This window comes from Tachypleus tridentatus, chromosome 10, assembly GCF_004210375.1.
Source record: "Tachypleus tridentatus isolate NWPU-2018 chromosome 10, ASM421037v1, whole genome shotgun sequence".
In the NCBI taxonomy this organism is placed as follows: domain Eukaryota; kingdom Metazoa; phylum Arthropoda; class Merostomata; order Xiphosura; family Limulidae; genus Tachypleus; species Tachypleus tridentatus.
The window spans coordinates 192,750,215-192,772,318 of NC_134834.1; the positions used below are offsets into that span (position 1 = coordinate 192,750,215).

Below are 22,104 nucleotides of genomic sequence, written 5' to 3' on the forward strand. Positions count from 1 at the left end.
AATCACCAAAATTATTGATCTAAAATGGTTTTCCAAATACAACTTTTTTCTTCCCTTAGATTTTTCATGGTAATCTAAGTAAAGTAACACAATCAGCAAAAACAAAGAATCGGGTGAGAATGCATGTTTGAAATTAAAATAAATTGTTTGTTTTTTGGAATTTCGCACAAAGCTACTCGAGGGCTATCTGTGCTAGCCGTCCCTAATTTAGCAATGTAAGACAGTCATCACTGCCAAATCTTGGGATACTCTTTTACCAACGTATAGTGGAATTGACCGTCACATTATAATGCCCACATGGCTGAAAGGGCGAGCATGTTTGATGCGACGGGGATTTGAACCTGCGGCCCTCGGATTACGAGTCGAACGCCTTAACCCACCTGACCATGCCGGGTCCAAAAATAATTAGACTTACAAAGGTTATTTTGAATTGAGCACAAAGCTACACAATGGGCTATATGTGCTCTGCCCACCGCGAGTATCGAAACGCTGTTTTTAGCATTGTAGATCCGCAGACATACCGCTGAGCCACTGGAGGCCTTACAAAGGTATTAAACCCTAAGTGTTGAGTTTTGACCTCCTGACTCTTAATTCGTTTTATTAATTAATTAAAAAACTGACTGATGTATGAAAGATATTTTTGAAGAAATATGATTTTTTTTGAGACTTTTGTTTCTCCAGGCTACTGAGAAAATCTACAAATTATTTTTGTAATTAAATTAAACTATGCAGATTTAGAACAAAAATAAGCCTGTAATTATCGTGTTGGTAAAAATTAATGAAAACTCGGTAACACGTGAGTGAATAACTTTACTTACTTACTAATAACACGGTAACACGTGAGCGAATATAACTCGGTAACAAATAAGTGAATAACTTTACTTACTTACTAATAACTCGGTAACACGTGAGTGAATAACTTTACTTACTTACTAATAACTCGGTAACACGTGAGTGAATATAACTCGGTAACACATAAGTGAATAACTTTACTTACTTACTAATAACTCGGTAACACGTGAGTGAATAACTTTACTTACTTACTAATAACTCGGTAACACGTGAGTGAATAACTTTACTTACTTACTAATAACTCGGTAACACGTGAGTGAATAACTTTACTTACTTACTAATAACTCAGTAACACGTGAGTGAATAACTTTACTTACTTACTAATAACTCGGTAACACGTGAGTGAATAACTTTACTTACTTACTAATAACTCGGTAACACGTGAGTGAATAACTTTACTTACTTACTAATAACTCAGTAACACGTGAGTGAATAACTTTACTTACTTACTAATAACTCGGTAACACGTGAGTGAATAACTTTACTTACTTACTAATAACTCGGTAACACGTGAGTGAATAACTTTACTTACTTACTAATAACTCGGTAACACGTGAGTGAATAACTTTACTTACTTACTAATAACTCGGTAACACGTGAGTGAATAACTTTACTTACTTACTAATAACTCAGATCAAATCTCCATTAATTAACAACTGCTGTTTATTTACAATAATCAAATTTCTGCCATAATTTAAAAATCTAGTTGTGAAGTTTGTCGGGTTCGTACTTGTATAGACACCAAGTAGAGTTTTTTTTGTTTTTTTTTGGAATTTCGCACAAAGCTACACGAGGGCTATCTGTGCTAGCCGTCCCTAATTTAGCAGTGTAAGACTAGAGGGAAGGCAGCTAGTCATCACCACCCACCGCCAACTCTTGGGCTACTCTTTTACCAACGAATAGTGGAATTGACCGTCACATTATACGCCCCCACGGCTGGGAGGGCGAGCATGTTTAGCGCGACGCGGGCGCGAACCCGAGACCCTCGGATTATGAGTCGCACGCCTTACGCGCTTGGCCATGCCAGGCCACCAAGTAGAGAGCTGAACGTTTGTTTACCGGTAAATTGTCTCCATCTGCATATATTTTTCAACCATAAACAGAAAAACGTGACATGAATTTATGTTAAAAAAATATTTTTAAACGTAAAATCAGAGAGGCTCTGTTATCTAGAGTTTATATCTCTCAGTTAATGAATGTTCACGATTGTTTTTTTACGTTTTTCAAAATGGCTCGTGAGCTTTTCCTTTTTCAGAATCTGTTCATGGATGAACTTCGTGTATTACTCTTGTTTCGCTTGATAATATTTTAACTTGTTAAAACGTTGTGTGATAAATTTCCGGCTATTACTAAACGTTTTTCAGCATGTATTTTATTGGTGAATTTATTAAAATTACTTAGAGATACACCTCAGTTCATAGAGTCGATTTCTTAATAGAAAGATACACAATGGGATGTATGCAATTTATCCATCAAAAGGAACTGATTTCCGTATTTATTTGCGTTGTAAATCCGTAGAAGTATCGTTGCTCCGCCGACAAGAAATCCAATTACAAAACATACAGTTATATACAGGAATATATTTATTGGATAGCCCCCTACTAGTACAGCGGTATGTCTCCGGATTTACAACGCTAAAATCAGGGATTCGATTCCCCTCGGTGGGCTGAGCAGATAGCCCTATGTGGCTTTGCTATAAGAAAAACACACAAACACACACATTTATTGGATATACATTGGTTTTAGGGCAAAGTCTCCTTTTCAACTCGTAATATATATGGGCTGGCATATAGCTCCAACATGCACATATTAACGGAAAAATATGACATATGACAAGAATACATATGCATTTATAACATTTCGCATAAACACTTCAGAAGTGTCAGAGGTAAAGATATTTCTAGTGCAACTGAAGCTTCGATGCATTATAGTTGCACCTCAGTATTGAAACAAAATGTCGCTCATTATTTCGCTTGAAATTCAGCGCAATTTGTTATACATAAAGTACGTATAAAACACGATAGTTTCGTTGTATATCACATAATTTAAACACGGATCAACTTGCCTCAAATTGGTACAATACACGGACAATTCTTCTGTTGTCATTTATTCGACCACAAGAATAACTTCTTACTAAACTTAAGTTACGTTATACAATGTTTTATATTGTAATGGTTCAGTCCATTCTAAGATATTCTAACTTCAGCTCTTTCCCGAATTTCACAGCAAATTTTTATCCAACGGCTACAATTGACACATTAAAGAGTGTTTTCGTAATAAATCTAACACCTTAGGCATTATAAAGGGCTTAGGGCACTTTGTGACATCCGAGATATTCACCCGAACAATATGCTTTAATAAAATGGTAGAAGCAGGTAACGTTGTTTTAAATATCTTTAGACGTTTGATTTACCATTAAAAAGAAAATTTCAAACGCAACAAATCAGCTCGTTCTCTGCGCGTATGTTCCATCCCATAATCGTATAAGGAACAGTCAGCATCTGAACATTTACGTCTAAACCTCTATACATGAATGTTCAAATGTTATCAAAGTTGTTCATCATTTCTTAATCCTATATCAGTTTCCAAAGTCCACCAATCCACGAGGAAATAACTAAAGTGAAATGCAACTTTATGTTATGCATCTAATCTATTGTAAGGTGCTACAGATATATGTAACTTTATTGCACACGACTACACTGTTGTAAGGTGCTACAGATATATGCAGCTTTATTACACACGACTACACTGTTGTAAGGTGCTACAGATATATGTAGCTTTATCACACACGACTACACTGTTGTAAGGTGCTACAGATATATGTAGCTTTATCACACACGACTACACTGTTGTAAGGTGCTACAGATATATGTAGCTTTATCACACACGACTACACTGTTGTAAGGTGCTACAGATATATGTAGCTTTATTACACACGACTACACTGTTGTAAAGTGCTACAGATATATGTAGCTTTATTACACACGACTACACTGTTGTAAGGTGCTACAGATATATGTAGCTTTATTACACACGACTACACTGTTGTAAGGTGCTACAGATATATGCAGCTTTATCACACACGACTACACTGTTGTAAGGTGCTACAGATATATGTAGCTTTATTACACACGACTACACTGTTGTAAGGTGTTACAGATATATGTAGCTTTATCACACACGACTACACTGTTGTAAGGTGCTACAGATATATGTAGCTTTATCACACACGACTACACTGTTGTAAGGGGTCCGGCATGGCGAGGTGGTTAAGGAACTCGACTCGGAATCTGAGGGTCGCGTGTTCGAATCCCCGTCGCATCAAACATGCTTGTCATTTCAGCCATGGAGGTGTCTTAATGTGACGATTAGTTCCACTATTCGTTGGTAAAAGAGTAGTCCAAGAATTGGCGGTGGGTGGTGATGACTAGTTGCCTTCCCTCTAGTCTTACACTACTAAATTAGGAACAGCTAACGCAGATAGCCCTCGTGTAGCTTTGCGCGAAATTCAAAACACACCAAACTGTTGTAAGGTGCTTCACATAAATGCAACTTTGTCTCACGCGGCTGAGCTGTTTCATGTAAGACGGTTCGTATAGAAAGGGAATGAGCTAGTAAGAACAGCCAATAAAATTAAAATACATCGGTATTCGTCAGGAGAACGTGTACGTAACAAAATACATCGGTATTCGTCAGGAGAACGTGTACGTAACAAAATACTTCGGTATTCGTCAGGAGAACGTGTACGTAACAAAATACTTCGGTATTCGTCAGGAGAACGTGTACGTAACAAAATACTTCGGTATGCGTCAGGAGAACGTGTACGTAACAAAACACATCGGTGTTCGTCAGGAGGACGTGTACGTGACACTAGTTATTTGTGTCTGTTCCGGTGGTGTTTCGTTTTTCACACAGAAAAACATGACAAAAACAGTGATAATGTCTTTTGAACAATAAATATGTTGTAAGATTCTATGCTCCTTTATTCAATGTAATATATATATATATATATTTCACTGAAAAACACCGAGTTCATGGGTCTTGGAAATCTGTACACAAAGGAATTCGGAGTTTCTTTTGTCTTTTTTATTTCACCAAGGGCGCCAGACATTATCCGTAAAGGGAGATTGATCACCAGGAGAAACTAAGAAACTGTGATCCACTGGATGCACGGGATGAGCTCGTGGTTCGCGAGGTCTCCCAACTGATTCGTCAGAGCTGACATCGGAAGCTTCGCTCGACATGGGACTCGGTGTTTCTGAGCTGAAGTGCTTGTGGGTGGGGCCAATCACGGTGGAATCGGCTTCGTTGCAAGAAGAAGTAACTGCAGAAGGCACTTCCTGATGAAGCGTTGATGATTCTGAGTCCGAATGGGTAAGTCCAAGAGCACTAACACTGCATAGCTTCTTACCCAAGCAACCGACAGCACCAGAACTTACTTTTTGGGGTAACACCAAGGCCAGTTCTCCGTTCGACAAGCGTTTTGGAACAAGATGAAATTCGGCAACTCCAACGGAACAACACCCACAGCCACTGGAGTTATTGGAACGTCGCTCACCGTAACCGTTAGTCGTATCTGGACTTTTATTAACGTGGCAACAGCATTCTGTTGAGCCGCAACGAGAAGACACGCAGTGCTGAGTAGTGGCGCTGTAGGTACGGATTAGAGAAACGGACTCCTCGTTCTCCGTCTCTGTAATGTTTTGTACTCGTTTTGTCAGGTGTTGCAGAAGGCGCTGCCGAGTGTCCTCCTTCACGCCATCTTGCTTCTTTAGATAGAGCCCTACCTCGCGAACGCACTCCTCAAACCCGAGGAGAAACTTGTTCCTCAGCTGAGAATCGTTAACCAGAGTCGCTACATAAAAATGATAGCATAAGTCATCACTGAATGGTATTAATTATTTACTTAAAAAGAGCAAAATTAGCAAAAACGTGATATTTTTAAGTGTAATATTACTCGCCCTTAATTACGTTAAGGCTTTTTTGTTCATTTAAGCTTAATATTTTATTATGCAACTATGATTTGGAAATGTCGAATTCTAACTACGAGTGTTACTTACCTGTTCGTCTCTGTCGATGGAATTCTTGTAGATGGCGCACTGTCATTTCCAAAATGTCTGCTTTTTCTAACTTGGAATGCCTTGGGTTCTGTGGAAGTGGTATAAAATAACCAGATAAGCAAATGAAGTAATCATTACGAACTATTGCTGAAACACATTCAATGCTTGAAACGATAAATAAAAGGTTTTAAGGATAAGACTAAACTATTATGAATGTTGAACTGGAATCATTAGTAAGACATGCAAGAGGTTATCATCTGATGGCTGTTATTAACTCATCCATAGTCCTCTAACATACGTCCCTCAATATACATGCAAAAACGGCTCTTTTGGGTCGAGAAAATATTTTCTCGACATCACTGATACGTCCCTCAAGTTATTTTTTCCGTTCCAGAAAAGTATTACCCAGCAAAATGATTTCAATATTATTTCTCTCATTCGCCTAAGGCTTGGCGTGGCCAGATGGTTAAGCTACTCATGGTTAAGTATCACCCAGGAAAATGATTTTAATATTATTTTTCTCATTCGTCTGAGGCTTGACATGACCAGATGGTTAAGCTACTCCTGGCTAGGTATCACCCAGCAAAATAATTTTGATATTATTTTTCTCATTCGTCTGAGGCTTGGCATGGCCAGATGGTTAAGCTACTGATGGTTAAGTATCACCCAGCAAAATGATTTTAATATTATTTTTCTCATTCGTATGAGGCTTGACATGACCAGATGGTTAAGCTACTCCTGGCTAAGTATCACCCAGGAAAATAATTTTAATATTATTTTTCTCATTCGTATGAGGCTTGGCGTGGCCAGATGGTTAAGCTACTCATGGTTAAGTATCACCCAGGAAAATGATTTTAATATTATTTTTCTCATTCGTATGAGGCTTGGCGTGGCCAGATGGTTAAGCTACTCCTGGTTAAGTATCATCCAGCAAAATGATTTTAATATTATTTTTCTCATTCGTATGAGGCTTGGCGTGGCCAGATGGTTAAGCTACTCCTGGTTAAGTATCATCCAGCAAAATGATTTTAATATTATTTTTCTCATTCGTCTGAGGCTTGGCATGGCCAGATGGTTAAGCTACTCCTGGTTAAGTATCACCCAGCAAAATGATTTTAATATTATTTTTCTCATTCGTCTGAGGCTTGGCATGGCCAGATGGTTAAGCTACTCATGGTTAAGTATCACCCAGCAAAATGATTTTAATATTATTTTTCTCATTCGTCTGAGGCTTGGCATGGCCAGATGGTTAAGCTACTCCTGGTTAAGTATCACCCAGCAAAATGATTTTAATATTATTTTTCTCATTCGTCTGAGGCTTGGCATGGCCAGATGGTTAAGCTACTCCTGGTTAAGTATCACCCAGCAAAATGATTTTAATATTATTTTTCTCATTCGTCTGAGGCTTGGCATGGCCAGATGGTTAAGCTACTCATGGTTAAGTATCACCCAGCAAAATGATTTTAATATTATTTTTCTCATTCGTCTGAGGCTTGGCATGGCCAGATGGTTAAGCTACTCCTGGTTAAGTATCACCCAGCAAAATGATTTTAATATTATTTTTCTCATTCGTCTGAGGCTTGACATGACCAGATGGTTAAGCTACTCATGGTTAAGTATCACCCAGCAAAATAATTTTGATATTATTTTTCTCATTCGTCTGAGGCTTGGCGTGGCCAGATGGTTAAGCTACTCCTGGTTAAGTATCACCCAGCAAAATAATTTTGATATTATTTTTCTCATTCGTCTGAGGCTTGGCATGGCCAGATGGTTAAGCTACTCATGGTTAAGTATCACCCAGCAAAATAATTTTGATATTATTTTTCTCATTCGTCTGAGGCTTGGCGTGGCCAGATGGTTAAGCTACTCATGGTTAAGTATCACCCAGCAAAATGATTTTAATATTATTTTTCTCATTCGTATGAGGCTTGGCATGGCCAGATGGTTAAGCTACTCCTGGTTAAGTATCATCCAGCAAAATGATTTTGATATCAGAATTCACATTTCAGTGCTACGTAGCTGATCGCTAATATTTTTTTTCGGTTTATTCTAATACAACCAAACCTGTTGATTATAATCGAGTTTTACTCCACCTCAGTCCGCTATACTGATTAAACAACTCAAGCCAACTGATTACAGAACTAAAACATTGGATCCAGTCCTAGCAACCTATGGCCCGGCACGGCCAGGTGGGTTAAAGCGTTCGACGCCTAATCTGAGGGTCGCAGGTTTGAGTCACCGTCGCACCAAACATGCTCGCCATTTCAGTCGTGTGAGCGTTATAATATGACGGTCAATCCCACTATTCATTAGTAAAAAAGTAGCCCAAGAGCCTGCAGTGGGTAGTGATGACTAACTTCCTTCCCTTTAGTTTTACAATGCTAAATTGGGAAAGGCTAACGTAGATAGCCCTCGCGTAGCTTTGCGCGAAATTCAAAACAAACAAACCTAACAACCTACTGACTACACAACTAAAACATTGGATCCAATCCCAGCAACTTACTAATTATAAAAGTTTAAAGTGTAATCCAACATTAGCAACCTACTTATTACACAAATCTACGTTTTACTCAACTAGTAACAACAACAATAAAACAACTCTAAATTCTAGTTATCCAACATTAGCAACCTACTTATTACACAAATCTACCTTTTACTCAACTAGTAACAACTTAACAATAAAACAACTCTAAATTCTAGTTATCCAACATTAGCAACCTACTTATTACACAAATCTACCTTTTACTCAATTGGTAACAACAACAATAAAACAACTCTAAATTCTGGTTATCCAACATTAGCAACCTACATATTACACAAATCTACCTTTTACTCAACTAGTAACAACAACAATAAAACAACTCTAAATTCTGGTTATCCAACATTAGCAACCTACTTATTATACAAATCTACGTTTTACTCAACTAGTAACAACTTAACAATAAAACAACTCTAAATTCTAGTTATCCAACATTAGCAACCTACTTATTATACAAATCTACGTTTTACTCAACTAGTAACAACTTAACAATAAAACAACTCTAAATTCTAGTTATCCAACATTAGCAACCTACTTATTACACAAATCTACGTTTTGCTCAACTAGTAACAACTTAACAATAAAACAACTCTAAATTCTGGTTATCCAACATTAGCAACCTACTTATTATACAAATCTACGTTTTACTCAACTAGTAACAACAACAATAAAACAACTCTAAATTCTGGTTATCCAACATTAGCAACCTACTTATTATACAAATCTACGTTTTACTCAACTAGTAACAACTTAACAATAAAACAACTCTAAATTCTAGTTATCCAACATTAGCAACCTACTTATTACACAAATCTACGTTTTACTCAACTAGTAACAACAACAATAAAACAACTCTAAATTCTGGTTATCCAGCATTAGCAACCTACTTATTACACAAATCTACCTTTTACTCAACTAGTAACAACTTAACAATAAAACAACTCTAAATTCTGGTTATCCAACATTAGCAACCTGCTTATTACACAAATCTGCGTTTTACTCAACTGGTAACAACTTAACAATAAAACAACTCTAAATTCTGGTTATCCAACATTAACAACCTACTTATTACACAAATCTACCTTTTACTCAACTAGTGACAACTTAACAATAAAACAACTCTAAATTCTGGTTATCCAACATTAACAACCTACTTATTACACAAATCTACCTTTTACTCAACTAGTAACAACAACAATAAAACAACTCTAAATTCTGGTTATCCAACATTAGCAACCTACTTATTACACAAATCTACCTTTTACTCAACTAGTAACAACTTAACAATAAAACAACTCTAAATTCTGGTTATCCAACATTAGCAACCTGCTTATTACACAAATCTACCTTTTGCTCAACTAGTAACAACAACAATAAAACAACTCTAAATTTTGGTTATCCAACATTAGCAACCAACTTATTACACAAATCTACGTTTTACTCAACTAGCAACAACTTAACAATAAAACAACTCTAAATTCTGGTTATCCAACATTAGCAACCTACTTATTACACAAATCTACCTTTTACTCAACTAGTGACAACAACAATAAAACAACTCTAAATTCTGGTTATCCAGCATTGGCAACCAACTTATTACACAAATCTACGTTTTACTCAACTAGTAACAACTTAACAATAAAACAACTCTAAATTCTGGTTATCCAACATTAACAACCTACTTGTTACACAAATCTACCTTTTACTCAACTGGTGACAACTTAACAGTAAAACAACTCTAAATTCTGGTTATCCAGCATTAACAACCTACTTATTACACAAATCTGCCTTTTACTCAACTAGTAACAACAACAATAAAACAACTCTAAATTCTGGTTATCCAGCATTAGCAACCTACTTATTACACAAATCTACCTTTTACTCAACTGGTAACAACTTAACAATAAAACAACTCTAAATTCTGGTTATCCAACATTAGCAACCTACTTATTACACAAATCTACCTTTTACTCAACTAGTAACAACAACAATAAAACAACTCTAAATTCTGGTTATCCAACATTAGCAACCAACTTATTACACAAATCTACGTTTTACTCAACTAGCAACAACTTAACAATAAAACAACTCTAAATTCTAGTTATCCAACATTAGCAACCTACTTATTACACAAATCTACCTTTTACTCAACTAGTGACAACTTAACAATAAAACAACTCTAAATTCTAGTTATCCAACATTAGCAACCAACTTATTACACAAATCTACGTTTTACTCAACTAGCAACAACTTAACAATAAAACAACTTTAAATTCTAGTTATCCAACATTAGCAACCTACTTATTACACAAATCTACGTTTTACTCAACTAGTAACAACTTAACAATAAAACAACTCTAAATTCTAGTTCGTTGCTATCAACTTACTGGTTATAAAACTTCTAGTTTTATTCAAGTACTATCAAAACTATTGATTATATAACAGCAATTTATATTCACTATTATCAAACCTATTGATTAAACAAATACATGCTCTATTTCGGTACTATCAAACGAAATGATGGATTTGTAGGTGAATTCTGAATTGTACCAGGTGACAGAAATCAAACTATATGAACTATTACACCGATATAACAAGTTGTCTAATTAGTATTTCGAAACGATAATGCGTAAAACTTTTAATTTCATAGAGAGAACATTCATGAACAAAATATAACTTACAGTTTCGTTGCTTAGAAACTAGAACTTTTGATAACTTGTTTTTTTATTTTTTAATCAGCTAAAGAAAATTTATATTTTTGGCAAAGCTGGTAAGACTTTCTACCATGGTCCCTAATCATGAAATACTGATTAAACGAAAGGCAGCCACTCAACACCATACTACCCTCTTCTACCCATTTCTTGCTAATGGATTGACTGTCACTCTTTTAACGCATCCACAGCTTAAAGTGCAGATAATATTTTGCGGTATCTCATGGATTCAAAGTCGACTCGCAAACGTAGAGATCCAATGCCCTATCGTATGACCAATAATTACATACATTTACAAATCAAGTTATTAAGCTTACGTCAGATCTGATAGCGTCCAATAGCAAGTTCTTCATCTCCGATAAACTTTGGTTTATTCTTGCTCGGCGTCGCTTTTCCATCAACGGTTTCGAAACCTGTAATCCATGAAACACAGTCTTTCGTCAACGAGAATCATTAGCTCGTTGTATACACACATTTAAAACTATGTTTTAACTGTTTTTAGTTCGATTTCATTTAGTTCGTAAGTGAATCAAATTTGTTGATAAAAACATTTGGCATAAAAACATTAATAGTAAAAACCACATTAAAGACTCCTTTAATATTCGTTTGTTAAGAGAGACAAATTACTTCTAAAATCAACTGACTCAGAGGGCGAGTATACAGCTTTATAACGTTAAAATATTGGATTTAAATCCACGCGGTGGGCAGAGCGCGGATAGACCATTGTCTAACTTATCGCTAATAAAACAACTCTTTGTAATATTAGAAATCTCTTCTGATTTTTGATAACTACAAAAATGTTATTAATATTAAACTAGTCTTAGCAACAGACTAGGCTCTGTATAGCAATGACCTTTTAAACTTTCCAGAGAACTGAGAAATGAAACAGTTGAAAACAGCAGTGGTTTTAACTAGCATCACTCCAAACAGAGCAACCGGGTTAAGCATTTCATATACCAGTAGTGGCCACTGAGCATGCTCAGTGAGAGTTAACTTCTTTACATTCGTAGTGTATGACGTAAGTACCAGACTGGAAAGATGAGATGAAACTGAATATGTTACACATAATTCAATGGCTAGCAACTTTAATTGGCGCTCAATAGGGGGCACTGATTCTCCACTTGTTCACAGCCACAGATAAGTTTGAATGTTCCCCTCCGCTTGTTTACAGCCACAGATAAGTTTGAACGTTCCCCTCCACTTGTTCATAGCCACAGATAAGTTTGAATGTTCCCCTCCACTTGATTGTTTAGTACGTAAATACTGCTAAAACTGCCCAGTACTGAGTTCATTTTCTCTTGAATGAGACAAAGCACCGTATCACATCAAACCAGAACGTACGTAGGATTTAGATTTGTTTCATTGAAAGCTACCGATAAATATTTTAGAAAAAAAAAACCTACATAACAAGCTTAATCTGTCTATTTCGTATCATGCGCATTATTTCATAATTTAGAAATTTCCAATAATTAACAGGGCAAAGTTTGTCTTTTTTCTGAATTAAGAATATAATATTAATTTTGTCTTTTAATATGATATTTAACAATGATATGTTATTCTAATTCAATGTTAGCTCCTTTCCTCCAACTGCTGATTCACGAGTAAGCAGGAGGGCTCATAACGCTAGTGTTCGATGTTTGATCACTGTCGTGGACAGAGCGCTCTGTTTTTAAAAATAGGAACTGCGTAGCGTTTCGTACATTTCCTCGGCACGTTACTTTCGTTATGGAAGCAGTTAGACAAGAAGTATTTACGAAGAATAAGTTATTGCTTAAGCATGGGTCACGCCCATTTTCTCTTGTCAGACGAGGGCACGAGTGAATTTGTGTGCCTCCACATAAACGCAAATGGCATCTGAATATTTGCCAAATCGATCTTTTCTTTGAATGGCTTTAACTCCTGACACAAGGTCATTCTTTTGTTCACGATAATAAATAGTTCGTTTTCTTTCATGTTATGAACACCAAGCCACGTCTCAATTCGCATACCTATGTGTTGCTGGTTGTATTTTTTAATCACTTGTTTCCCTGGTCTTTTCGTTCCGTTTCTCCCATTGTCATATGCTCTGCCTAATGAACAGTAGTTAAGACTTGTTTTGTAAGAGAATGATAGAGCAATTGTTTCCAAACAAAACAATGGGTAAATGATTTCAACAAAGCAGGGCGATTTTAACAACAACTGACATCTGGCGGTGTTGAATTACATGAACAATATAACAAAAATAAGAAATTACACACTGACAGATACATTTGTCCAGTTAAAAAAAACAAGAACAAAATATATGAACAAATATGTAGACCAGTCACGAAACAAAACCTCAGCCCTCCCCTCTTCCCTCGATGACTCAGCGAGAAGTCTGCGTACTTATAAAGCTAAAAATTCGGTTTTCGATACCAGTGCGAGTACAGCATAGAAAAGCCAATTACGTAACTTTCTGCCTAATAATAAATAAATAACAGACGCCTCAATATAATAAAAATGTAAAAGACGTAACCCACTACACTCTTGTTCATTGTGATCATAACGTTCAAAACCTGGTTTAAATACCGGTGGTGGGAAAAGCACAGATAAACTATCGTGTTGCTTTGTGTCTAATAAGAAAAGCAAAGTTAGAAACATAAATGAGTTTAGAAACATAAATATGTTTTAAGTAACACTAGAAGGCATTTATATCCTGTGTTTCTTATGTCGTGGTTTTTCATACACAGATTGGTTTGAATTTCGAACAAAACTACACGAGGGCTATCTGCGCTGGCCGCCCCTAATTTTGCCGAGTAAGACTAGAGGGAAGGCAGCTATTCATCACCACTTACTGTCAATTCTTGGAGTACTCTTTTACCAACGAATAGGGGGAGTGACCGTCACATTATAATGATCCCACGGCAGAAAGAGTGAGCATGTTTGGTGTGACGGGAATTCGAACCCGCGACCCTTGGATTACGAATCGAACGCCTTAACCACCTGGCCATGTCGGGCCACACGGGTTACTTAAATAATTATTTATACTTAAAATTAGTTTCATCTAATTCTGGAAAACAAACTCTTATTAGTTATGAATAAGCCTACCTGGTTAAGTATAAATAGCATGCATACTATGTTATACCAGGTTAAGTATAAATAGCATGCATACTATGTTATACCAGGTTAAGTATAAATAGCATGCATACTATGTTATACCAGGTTAAGTATAAATAGCATGCATACTATGTTATACCAGGTTAAGTATAAATAGCATGCATACTATGTTATACCAGGTTAAGTATAAATAACATGCATACTACGTTATACCAGGTTAAGTATAAATAGCATGCATACTACGTTATACCAGGTTAAGTATAAATAGCATGCATACTATGTTATACCAGGTTAAGTATAAATAGCATGCATACTATGTTATTAGAATACAGTTTTTAAGTTCACATATCAACATATACTTTTGCCTTATTTCTTCAAAAAAGTGCGTGCGTGCGTGTGTGTTCTTATAGCAAAGCTACATCGGGATATCTGCTGTGTCGACCGAGGGGAATCGAACCCCTGACTTTAGCTTTGTAAATCCAAAGACTTACTGCTGTTCCAGCGGGAGACCGTTAAAAAAAAAGTAAACGTAGACCAAACTAATATTAGTTATTAAAAATCCCACCAGGTTGAGTAACCGACATAGTAGGACACACTTTTTAGTATTCGTATTAAAACATATTACAGTTTTATTTTGTTAAAAAAAAAGACACAAACTAAACTATTATTAGTTACTAATAAATCCTCCAGGTTGAGTATACACACAGTTTCTTATTGGAATATAATACTAAATGTACATATTAATGTATACCTTGTTCCTCCCTTTAAGCTACTTTGCCCCTGTAAGCTCCCACTGCTTGATTTCAGAAACAAAACAAAAAATATATAAATAAAACAAACGTCGTTTTATTATCTTTCAGTGTCAGGACAACGATTCATTGTTATACTTAAAATAAGGTTTTTTAAACCTTTATATAACTCTATCCTGCATCGAAAAACTTTATCCGACCTGGAATTTATAATCTGCCCACGAGATAAGTTTGTTTGTTTTTGGAATTTCGCACAAAGCTACACGAGGGCTATCTGCGCTAGCCGTCCCTAATTTAGCAGTGTAAGACTAGAGGGAAGGCAGCTAGTTATCACCACCCACCGCCAACTCTCAGGCTACTATTTTTCCAACGAATAGTGGGATTCACCGTCACATTAAATCGCTTCCACGGCTGAAATGGCGAGCGTGTTTGGTACGACGGGAATTCGAACCTCCGACCCTCAGATTACGAGGGCCTACCACGAGATAAGAATGACAGTATTGTAAAATTAAAGGCTATGTTTAATGACTAGTAGTAACGACTATAGCGAAACACAGGTAAGAATATTTCTTTATTAGCCACCCTTCCCCTTCGTTTAGAATTATTTAACACCAGGGGGTTTAAAGAGGACTATAAATTACTTGAAAGAACTGTAATGGCTTTTTTTTATATTTATTTCTACGTAAACGTTGACAGAATGAACGTTTATTTTACACCATCGTTGTTTAGAATTTCTTTATCTCTACCCATAAATTAAATAATATAAAGACAGTATGATGTGTACTAAGCTATTTTGATTTTTTCCTCTTAAAGTTAGAACTGGTTTTAAAGTCTTTTCCCGCTATTGTTTTGTCAGTTCGTGGAAACTGATAATGAAATAAAACGAAAAACTAACACGACTAAAATTTCTTTAAGGTAATAAATTTATAATTTCAGTAAATAGCTGCAAAAGTTTATTCAGTAAATAAACAAAACAATCGTAAGCTAAACAAGAGCGGAACATAATTTAAAACACAACAACCAAAACCCATGAACTCTATCCACGTCCGAGTTCATCTATTCACTTATTATCGAATTGGCCTCCCTATTCTGGCTGCTATTTTATAAAAAATGAATTGCGTATACGGATCTGCAGGTGGTTAAAATCATTTTATAAACTTAAAAAAATTCATCTCAAATGAAGGCGTACTAATGAGTTCCATTAGATCACGTCGAAGAAGTCGCGTTGCTGTGTAATGCGTTAATAACGCGGTTTTCGCGTTTCGGATAATTAAGACATTCTTGGGGTAAAATATCTCACACTCATCTTTATTCTAGACCAATATTTCTTCTAGCATACAATACAGTGACAGTTTTAAAGACCTCATCTAAATAAACTGACCCGCTAAGCCGAAAAGATGCGAAAGACCCTTTATTTATTTCATTTGAAAGGAATAAAACAATGGAACAACTGATTCTACCACATAAATAAGCCTGCAAGATTAACACAAAATAACACAAAACAGAGGCATTGCCGTCACAGTATACGTGCATATAGGTAATAAGAGACAAGATAGTTTAAAAATGTCTAGGTCTTTAATGCGAGCGTCAAAATTGTGAAATTTGGTTTCATTTCTCCCCCTACATTTTGTCATATATACCTTATAACCAATACTGATCCGCTCAGCTTTCATAAGAATGCAGTTGATGAAATGTTGTTACGGATCCTGAAAGGCCAGTGACACTGACAAGAAATCAGTAACAGTGTATGAAAAACAACTCCTTTTTATTGTATTCTATAGAGCTAATGAACCCCCACCCTTGTTAAAAATTAATATTGTATACTTACACGTTTGTTCTCCTGCCTTCTTGTATCCACGTTCAGATCTTCGCTTTCCATTTTAGAAAAATAAAGTTTGCAGAACTTAAGAGAACGTGTTAAATCTTACAGTTATTTTCCAATTTTGTAGCATTTGAATGATACTGCAGTGACGTAATTGATATAAGCTAGCTTATAGGGCCGATCAGATGGTGGCAAGATATTTCTGACATCAGTTACGAGGCACGAGCCTGGCCCTGCGAGCTAGAGTCGCGTGCTAGAATTTACGCAGAGCTGGAATGCCAAAGATTGGATTTACACTGGTCTAACGTGCATGCGCCTTTTAGTTTGTTCCAAACTGTGAACTATAATCTAGCAAACCAAAGCTAGCACGTATTGCACGTGCCATTGGAATCCAGCCAATCTGCTGCCAGACGAAGAAAATTGTGATTGGTCTCAGTTTAAGCGAGCCAAGACGAACCAACGAGGAAGGTCTGACTGCTGGAGTGTGGCGTGCACAATCATGCCACGTGCACTTGGTCTAAACACACGTTTCTCAGAGAGAGACTCCCGCATCGACTAGGGGGAGAGAGATGCCCCCTAGAGGGAGTTTTCGTAGTTTTGTTTTAATACATGCCGCCTCCCAAATGTCACGTGTCATTTCTGTCTAAATAATTAATGTGAAAGCAACTTATGTGGCCCCATAAAATTTCAAACTGATTAAAAACTACTCAGTAACAAAACTAAGCGCCTATATGTTAGAAGCAAGCTATGCTTGATAGAGAGGCTTAAGTTTATCCTCACAATTTCCTCTGCAGTTACATGGGGGCGAGCTAAGAGGGGAACCAAAGGGTCTGACAAACTGAATAATTGCCAACAAGTTTGAACTGAAGGGTGGTTACACTATTCTGCTACGCTAATGATTATAAACCAGCTAGAATCATAATTACAATTATCGGGAAATAAACGTAGGAGGCCTAATTACTTTTTTTATGTGTGTGTGGGAGGGAATCTGTCTTTTGTAATTACGCGACTGGCTTGGTTGATAATTCTGTGATCAAAACCATTATCTGTTTTAAATGTTCTGTTCGACACATTACGGATGAGGCCCGGCATGGTCAGGTGGGTTAAGGCGTTCAACTCGTAATCTGAGGGTTGCGGGTTCGGATTCCCAACGCGCCAAACATGCTCGCCCTTTCAGCTGTGAGGGCGTTATGATGTTTCAGTCAATCTCACTATTCGTTGGTAAAGAAGTAGCCCAAGAGTTAGCGATGGGTGGTGATGACTAGCTATCTTTCCTCTAGTCTTACACTGCTAAATTACGTACGGCTAGCGCAGATAGCCCTCGTGTAGCTTTGCGCGAAATTCCAAACAAACATCACCGTTGGGATAGAATTGGAAATATTCTTTAGTAAAATAATATATTCCATCACTTAGCAAAACGATTTCTTTGTATGCCTGTAAACTATGAAATCAATCATATTGATAAACATTTTGTTTTGTATTTTTAATGCATGTGTATAGTATAGATTTTCAGTGTTATTAACTTTATTCCATGTTTTCAGTGTGTATTGACTTAAAGAAAATCGAAACCTGTTGTGCACGAAATTGATGATGTTAAGTTTTTTGTTTGTTTTTTTATTTCGCGCAAAGCTACACGAGGGCTATCTGCGCTAGCCGTCCTTAATTTAGCGGTGTAAGACTAGATGGAAGGCATCACCACTCACCTCCAACTCTTGGGCTACTCTTTTATCAACGAATAGTGGAATTGACCTTTACAATATAACGCCCCTACGGCTGAAAAGACGAGCATGTTTGGTGCGACGGGGATTCGAATCTGCGACCCTCAGATTGCGAGTCGATCGCCCTACCCACCTGGCCATGCCGGGTCCTCTACCCGTGTGAGTTCGCATACCTAGTAATATAGTATCCTGATCCCGTAGAATCCCGAAAAATACTTGGTTGACTTTCCTTTACAGTTTTTGTTTTCTATGCCGGGCTGTAAATGATATTAAGTAGTTTCTTATATCTGTCGTGTGTGTTTGTGTGTGTATGTTTTCTTATACCAAAGCTACATCGGGCTATCTGATGAGCCCACCGAAAGGACTCGAACTCCTGATTTTAGGGTTGAAACTCCGTAGACTTACTGCTATACTAGCAGGGAACGTATATTTGTCGTGTCCCAGCCGATTCAATGAGCCATGGTATTAAACTGAAGGCCTCGTCAGCACTGGATATAGCAGATACAGTAAGGTCGACATGTTGATTCATACGTATTAAACTGAAGGCCTCGTCAGCACTGGATATAGCAGATACAGTAAGGTCGACATGTTGATTCATACTTCTCTACTATCGCTCATAAGATATTACAACTTCCATTCATCAAAAATGAACCAAAAAAAACATTTTTTTTTAAGATCATAATTTAGTTGTAGAATTTGTTTGTTTCAGAGTTTTGAAGTACAAAGTATAAGTCAATTTCGCTATAAGGGGGACAGTAAGAGATGTGTCTCGGGGTGTGTGTATACGTGTTACTTATAAAAAAGGATTTGCAAATTAGTCACGGCAGTTAATTTTGGTCAAAACGAAAACCAACAACTAAACTTATACTTGTAAAAAAAAATTACAGTATTATTCCCAAAGTTAGAAAGATACATGAAATCAAAATTACTTTGCACGAAACAGCCATTTTGATATTTTTACGCGTTGAGAGATCTACTGTTGTAGCGCCATCTTCCCTTCACATTTGTAAGTAGCTAATTTTGCAAAAAAATCAAAAAAAAATCTATAGCTCTCTTTGGCTTTACTGAAATACAAATCATTTACGGTGGCATCAACAGTGATACTTAATAAAATATTTTCACATGTTGCTTAAAATTTATTTTTATCGACACGTAAAGAGTAAGAATTGTTGTAAATTAGTTAGATAAAAAAACATTAATTTTAATTTTATTCACTCGTGCTGATAATTAAGAACCCAAAATTACTTTTTATTCATTAACGATAGATATGTTTAAAATTTCTAAAGCCCTAACGTTCATTTGCTTACAGACGATACATTTTCTCTTCTTTTTATAAATGTAAAATATTCACTTTTCATGGATAAAAGTTTTACAAAAAGAAATTAAAAAATTGAAATTGTCAAACATTAGTTCAGATAAAGAAATCCAGTAATATATTTATTGAACATTTCAGTAAATGTTTCATAAAAAGTAATAAACAGTTGATCGAACGAGTAAGTCAAAGTTGCCTTTATCAACATTATCGTTGCTTGGATCTTCTGTCACGAGGAGCGGTGTTTAAAGTCGATAAGCGTTGTTAACTTTCCTTAATACCGAGTTAAATCTAATTATAACCTTTTTGTTAATTAAAATATGAAAATTTACTACTAATAAACTCAGTAAATTTATGTTTTATTTGTATGAAAGCGCTTGTCATTTCACATTTTCAGGGGGGACACTCCCCCGTACCTCTGAACAGCGACGTCATCTATAAGTGACGTAGTACTTGCTTACGTTATTACATAATATTATATCGAATACAGTATTTATTAACCGTGCTGTTTTTATAAGTTGAAAATGAGTAATTACTACAATAGCAAATATGAGTTGTATTGCGTTATCCATTAGCGTCTAAAAAGCACAATAGGAATATATATATGTGTGCGTGTATGTGAAGTACAAAAGTAATTCAGTGAAACCACCTCTAAGTAGTAGATAACACATCACTCTACTCCCACTGTATAATGTGTTTTACGTCAGAAAAATTTCCAACCAATCATAAGTCGGGAACATTAGTGTTTTTTTTTTTTTTTAAAGAACTTTTATCATGTTTCGGTCGTTTTTACTTACCACTAATTTCGGATGTTTTCAGTTTATACCGAACGCGTCTCATTGTATTTAAAACTGTCCCATTCTTATATATTTAGTGAAAATCAAAGATTTCAGAGTGGGTTGATTTTCAGTTAAACTTCAGATTTACCTGCCAAAAACACTCTGAAAGTTGAGGGTTTGAATTCCCATCACACTAAATATGCTCGCCCTTTTAGCCGTGGGGTCGTTATAATGTTCGCTCAATCCCACTATTTTTTGGCAAAAGAGTAGCCCAAGTGTTAGCGGTGGGTGGTGATGACTACTGCCTTCTCTCTAGTCTTACACTGCAAAATTAGAGACGGCTAGCTCAGATAGCTCTCGTGTAGCTTTGCGCGAAATTCAAAATCAAACAAACAAGCCTACCAAAAGCCTACGTGGAGTCAGGTATGTTATTTAGTTTTATTTTACTGATATATTCTGATGCAATTTCGAAATTATAGCGCAAATGAAATTTTCAATCTGAAATAAGAACCATCTCAGAGACTCCTGGGATTCAGGTATAGCACTAGTTAAATTATTTATCAGAGGAAAGGAAGCCAGCCAATCGCTTCTGAGCATTATATTACCCTTTGACCCAACTAACACGTTTGTCACTTCGTTATGCGATGCGCTTAAAACTAAAAGTACGGTATATATTCAGTTTCATTGTCTCGAACCTCGGACCCGCGTATCGATACGCCAGCTACTAAGTCACACCAAACAAGAAATATAATTTATATGAAATCAAGAGGTAATTATAAAAACGACTAATATCGAGACTGGTTGTGCAATAAACACTACAAAGAAACAAGCAGTAATAATCCATATCTGAACAATGAATAATTATCAAAATATAAGTAAACAGTACTTATAAAAAAGTGATTGAACAATAAATATAATCAATATATGACCAACAATAATTCACTACAATCAATTACTAACTTTATTCTACCTGTAGTTGTCGATTTTTTAAATCAAAATCAAGCAATACAAAATTTTAGATTACAAGTAGAAAAAACGGAAACATACATAATAATAAACAGAGAAAAATATATTTGACCAAGTTAATGAACTACTTCCGTAATACAAATACAAATGTCGCCGGTAGCTAACCAGTAGTGGTTACCATGAGCTTTCTGTTACAAAAAAAATACAGAACAACAAATGTATACTATGAATTCACCACCTCAACGAAAAACACCAGAGAATATGCTAACAAATACAGCAGTAAGAGTTACCCAACTAAACAACATATTAGTTAAGAAAGTAATAATAATTACAGAAGTAAGAGTTACCCAACTAAACAACATATTAGCTAAGGAAGTAATAATAAACACAGCAGTAAGAGTTACCCAACTAAACAACATATTAGCTAAGGAAGTAATAATAAATACAACAGAAAGAGTTACCCAACTAAACAACATATTAGCTAAGGAAGTAATAATAAATACAGCAGTAAGAGTTACCCA

At 36.0% G+C, this 22,104-nt stretch overlaps 1 protein-coding gene across 2 annotated transcripts; it reads right to left on the reverse strand.

Annotated features, from left to right (window-relative positions):
* Positions 1–4,820: 4,820 nt before the first annotated feature.
* On the reverse strand, positions 4,821–17,321 carry LOC143227862 (uncharacterized). 2 transcript variants are annotated; one of them, XM_076459208.1, is made up of 4 exons: positions 16,815–17,315; positions 11,480–11,575; positions 5,913–6,000; positions 4,821–5,707 (listed from the first exon to the last, which is right to left on the reverse strand). In XM_076459208.1, exons 1-4 carry the CDS (start codon positions 16,863–16,865, stop codon positions 4,944–4,946), a joined length of 999 nt encoding a protein of 332 aa, XP_076315323.1. In that variant the 5' UTR covers positions 16,866–17,315; the 3' UTR covers positions 4,821–4,943. The 2 variants fall into 2 exon arrangements, with proteins under 2 accessions (XP_076315323.1, XP_076315324.1); XM_076459209.1 differs by lacking the exon at positions 11,480–11,575 and having other exon boundaries at positions 16,815–17,321.
* Between the last annotated feature and the right edge of the window lie 4,783 nt (positions 17,322–22,104).

What these genes read in the sequence shown, in the direction of transcription:
- LOC143227862 (XM_076459208.1), bottom strand. Translation starts at nt 16,865, where the DNA reads ATGGAAAGCGAAGATCTGAACGTGGATACAAGAAGGCAGGAGAACAAA. An exon ending in GAAGGCAGGAGAACAAACGT is followed by an intron (nt 11,576 to 16,814) that starts GTAAGTATACAA and finishes CATGGATTACAG; the next exon opens with GTTTCGAAACCGTTGATGGA. An exon ending in CCATCGACAGAGACGAACAG is followed by an intron (nt 5,708 to 5,912) that starts GTAAGTAACACT and finishes ATTTTTATGTAG; the next exon opens with CGACTCTGGTTAACGATTCT.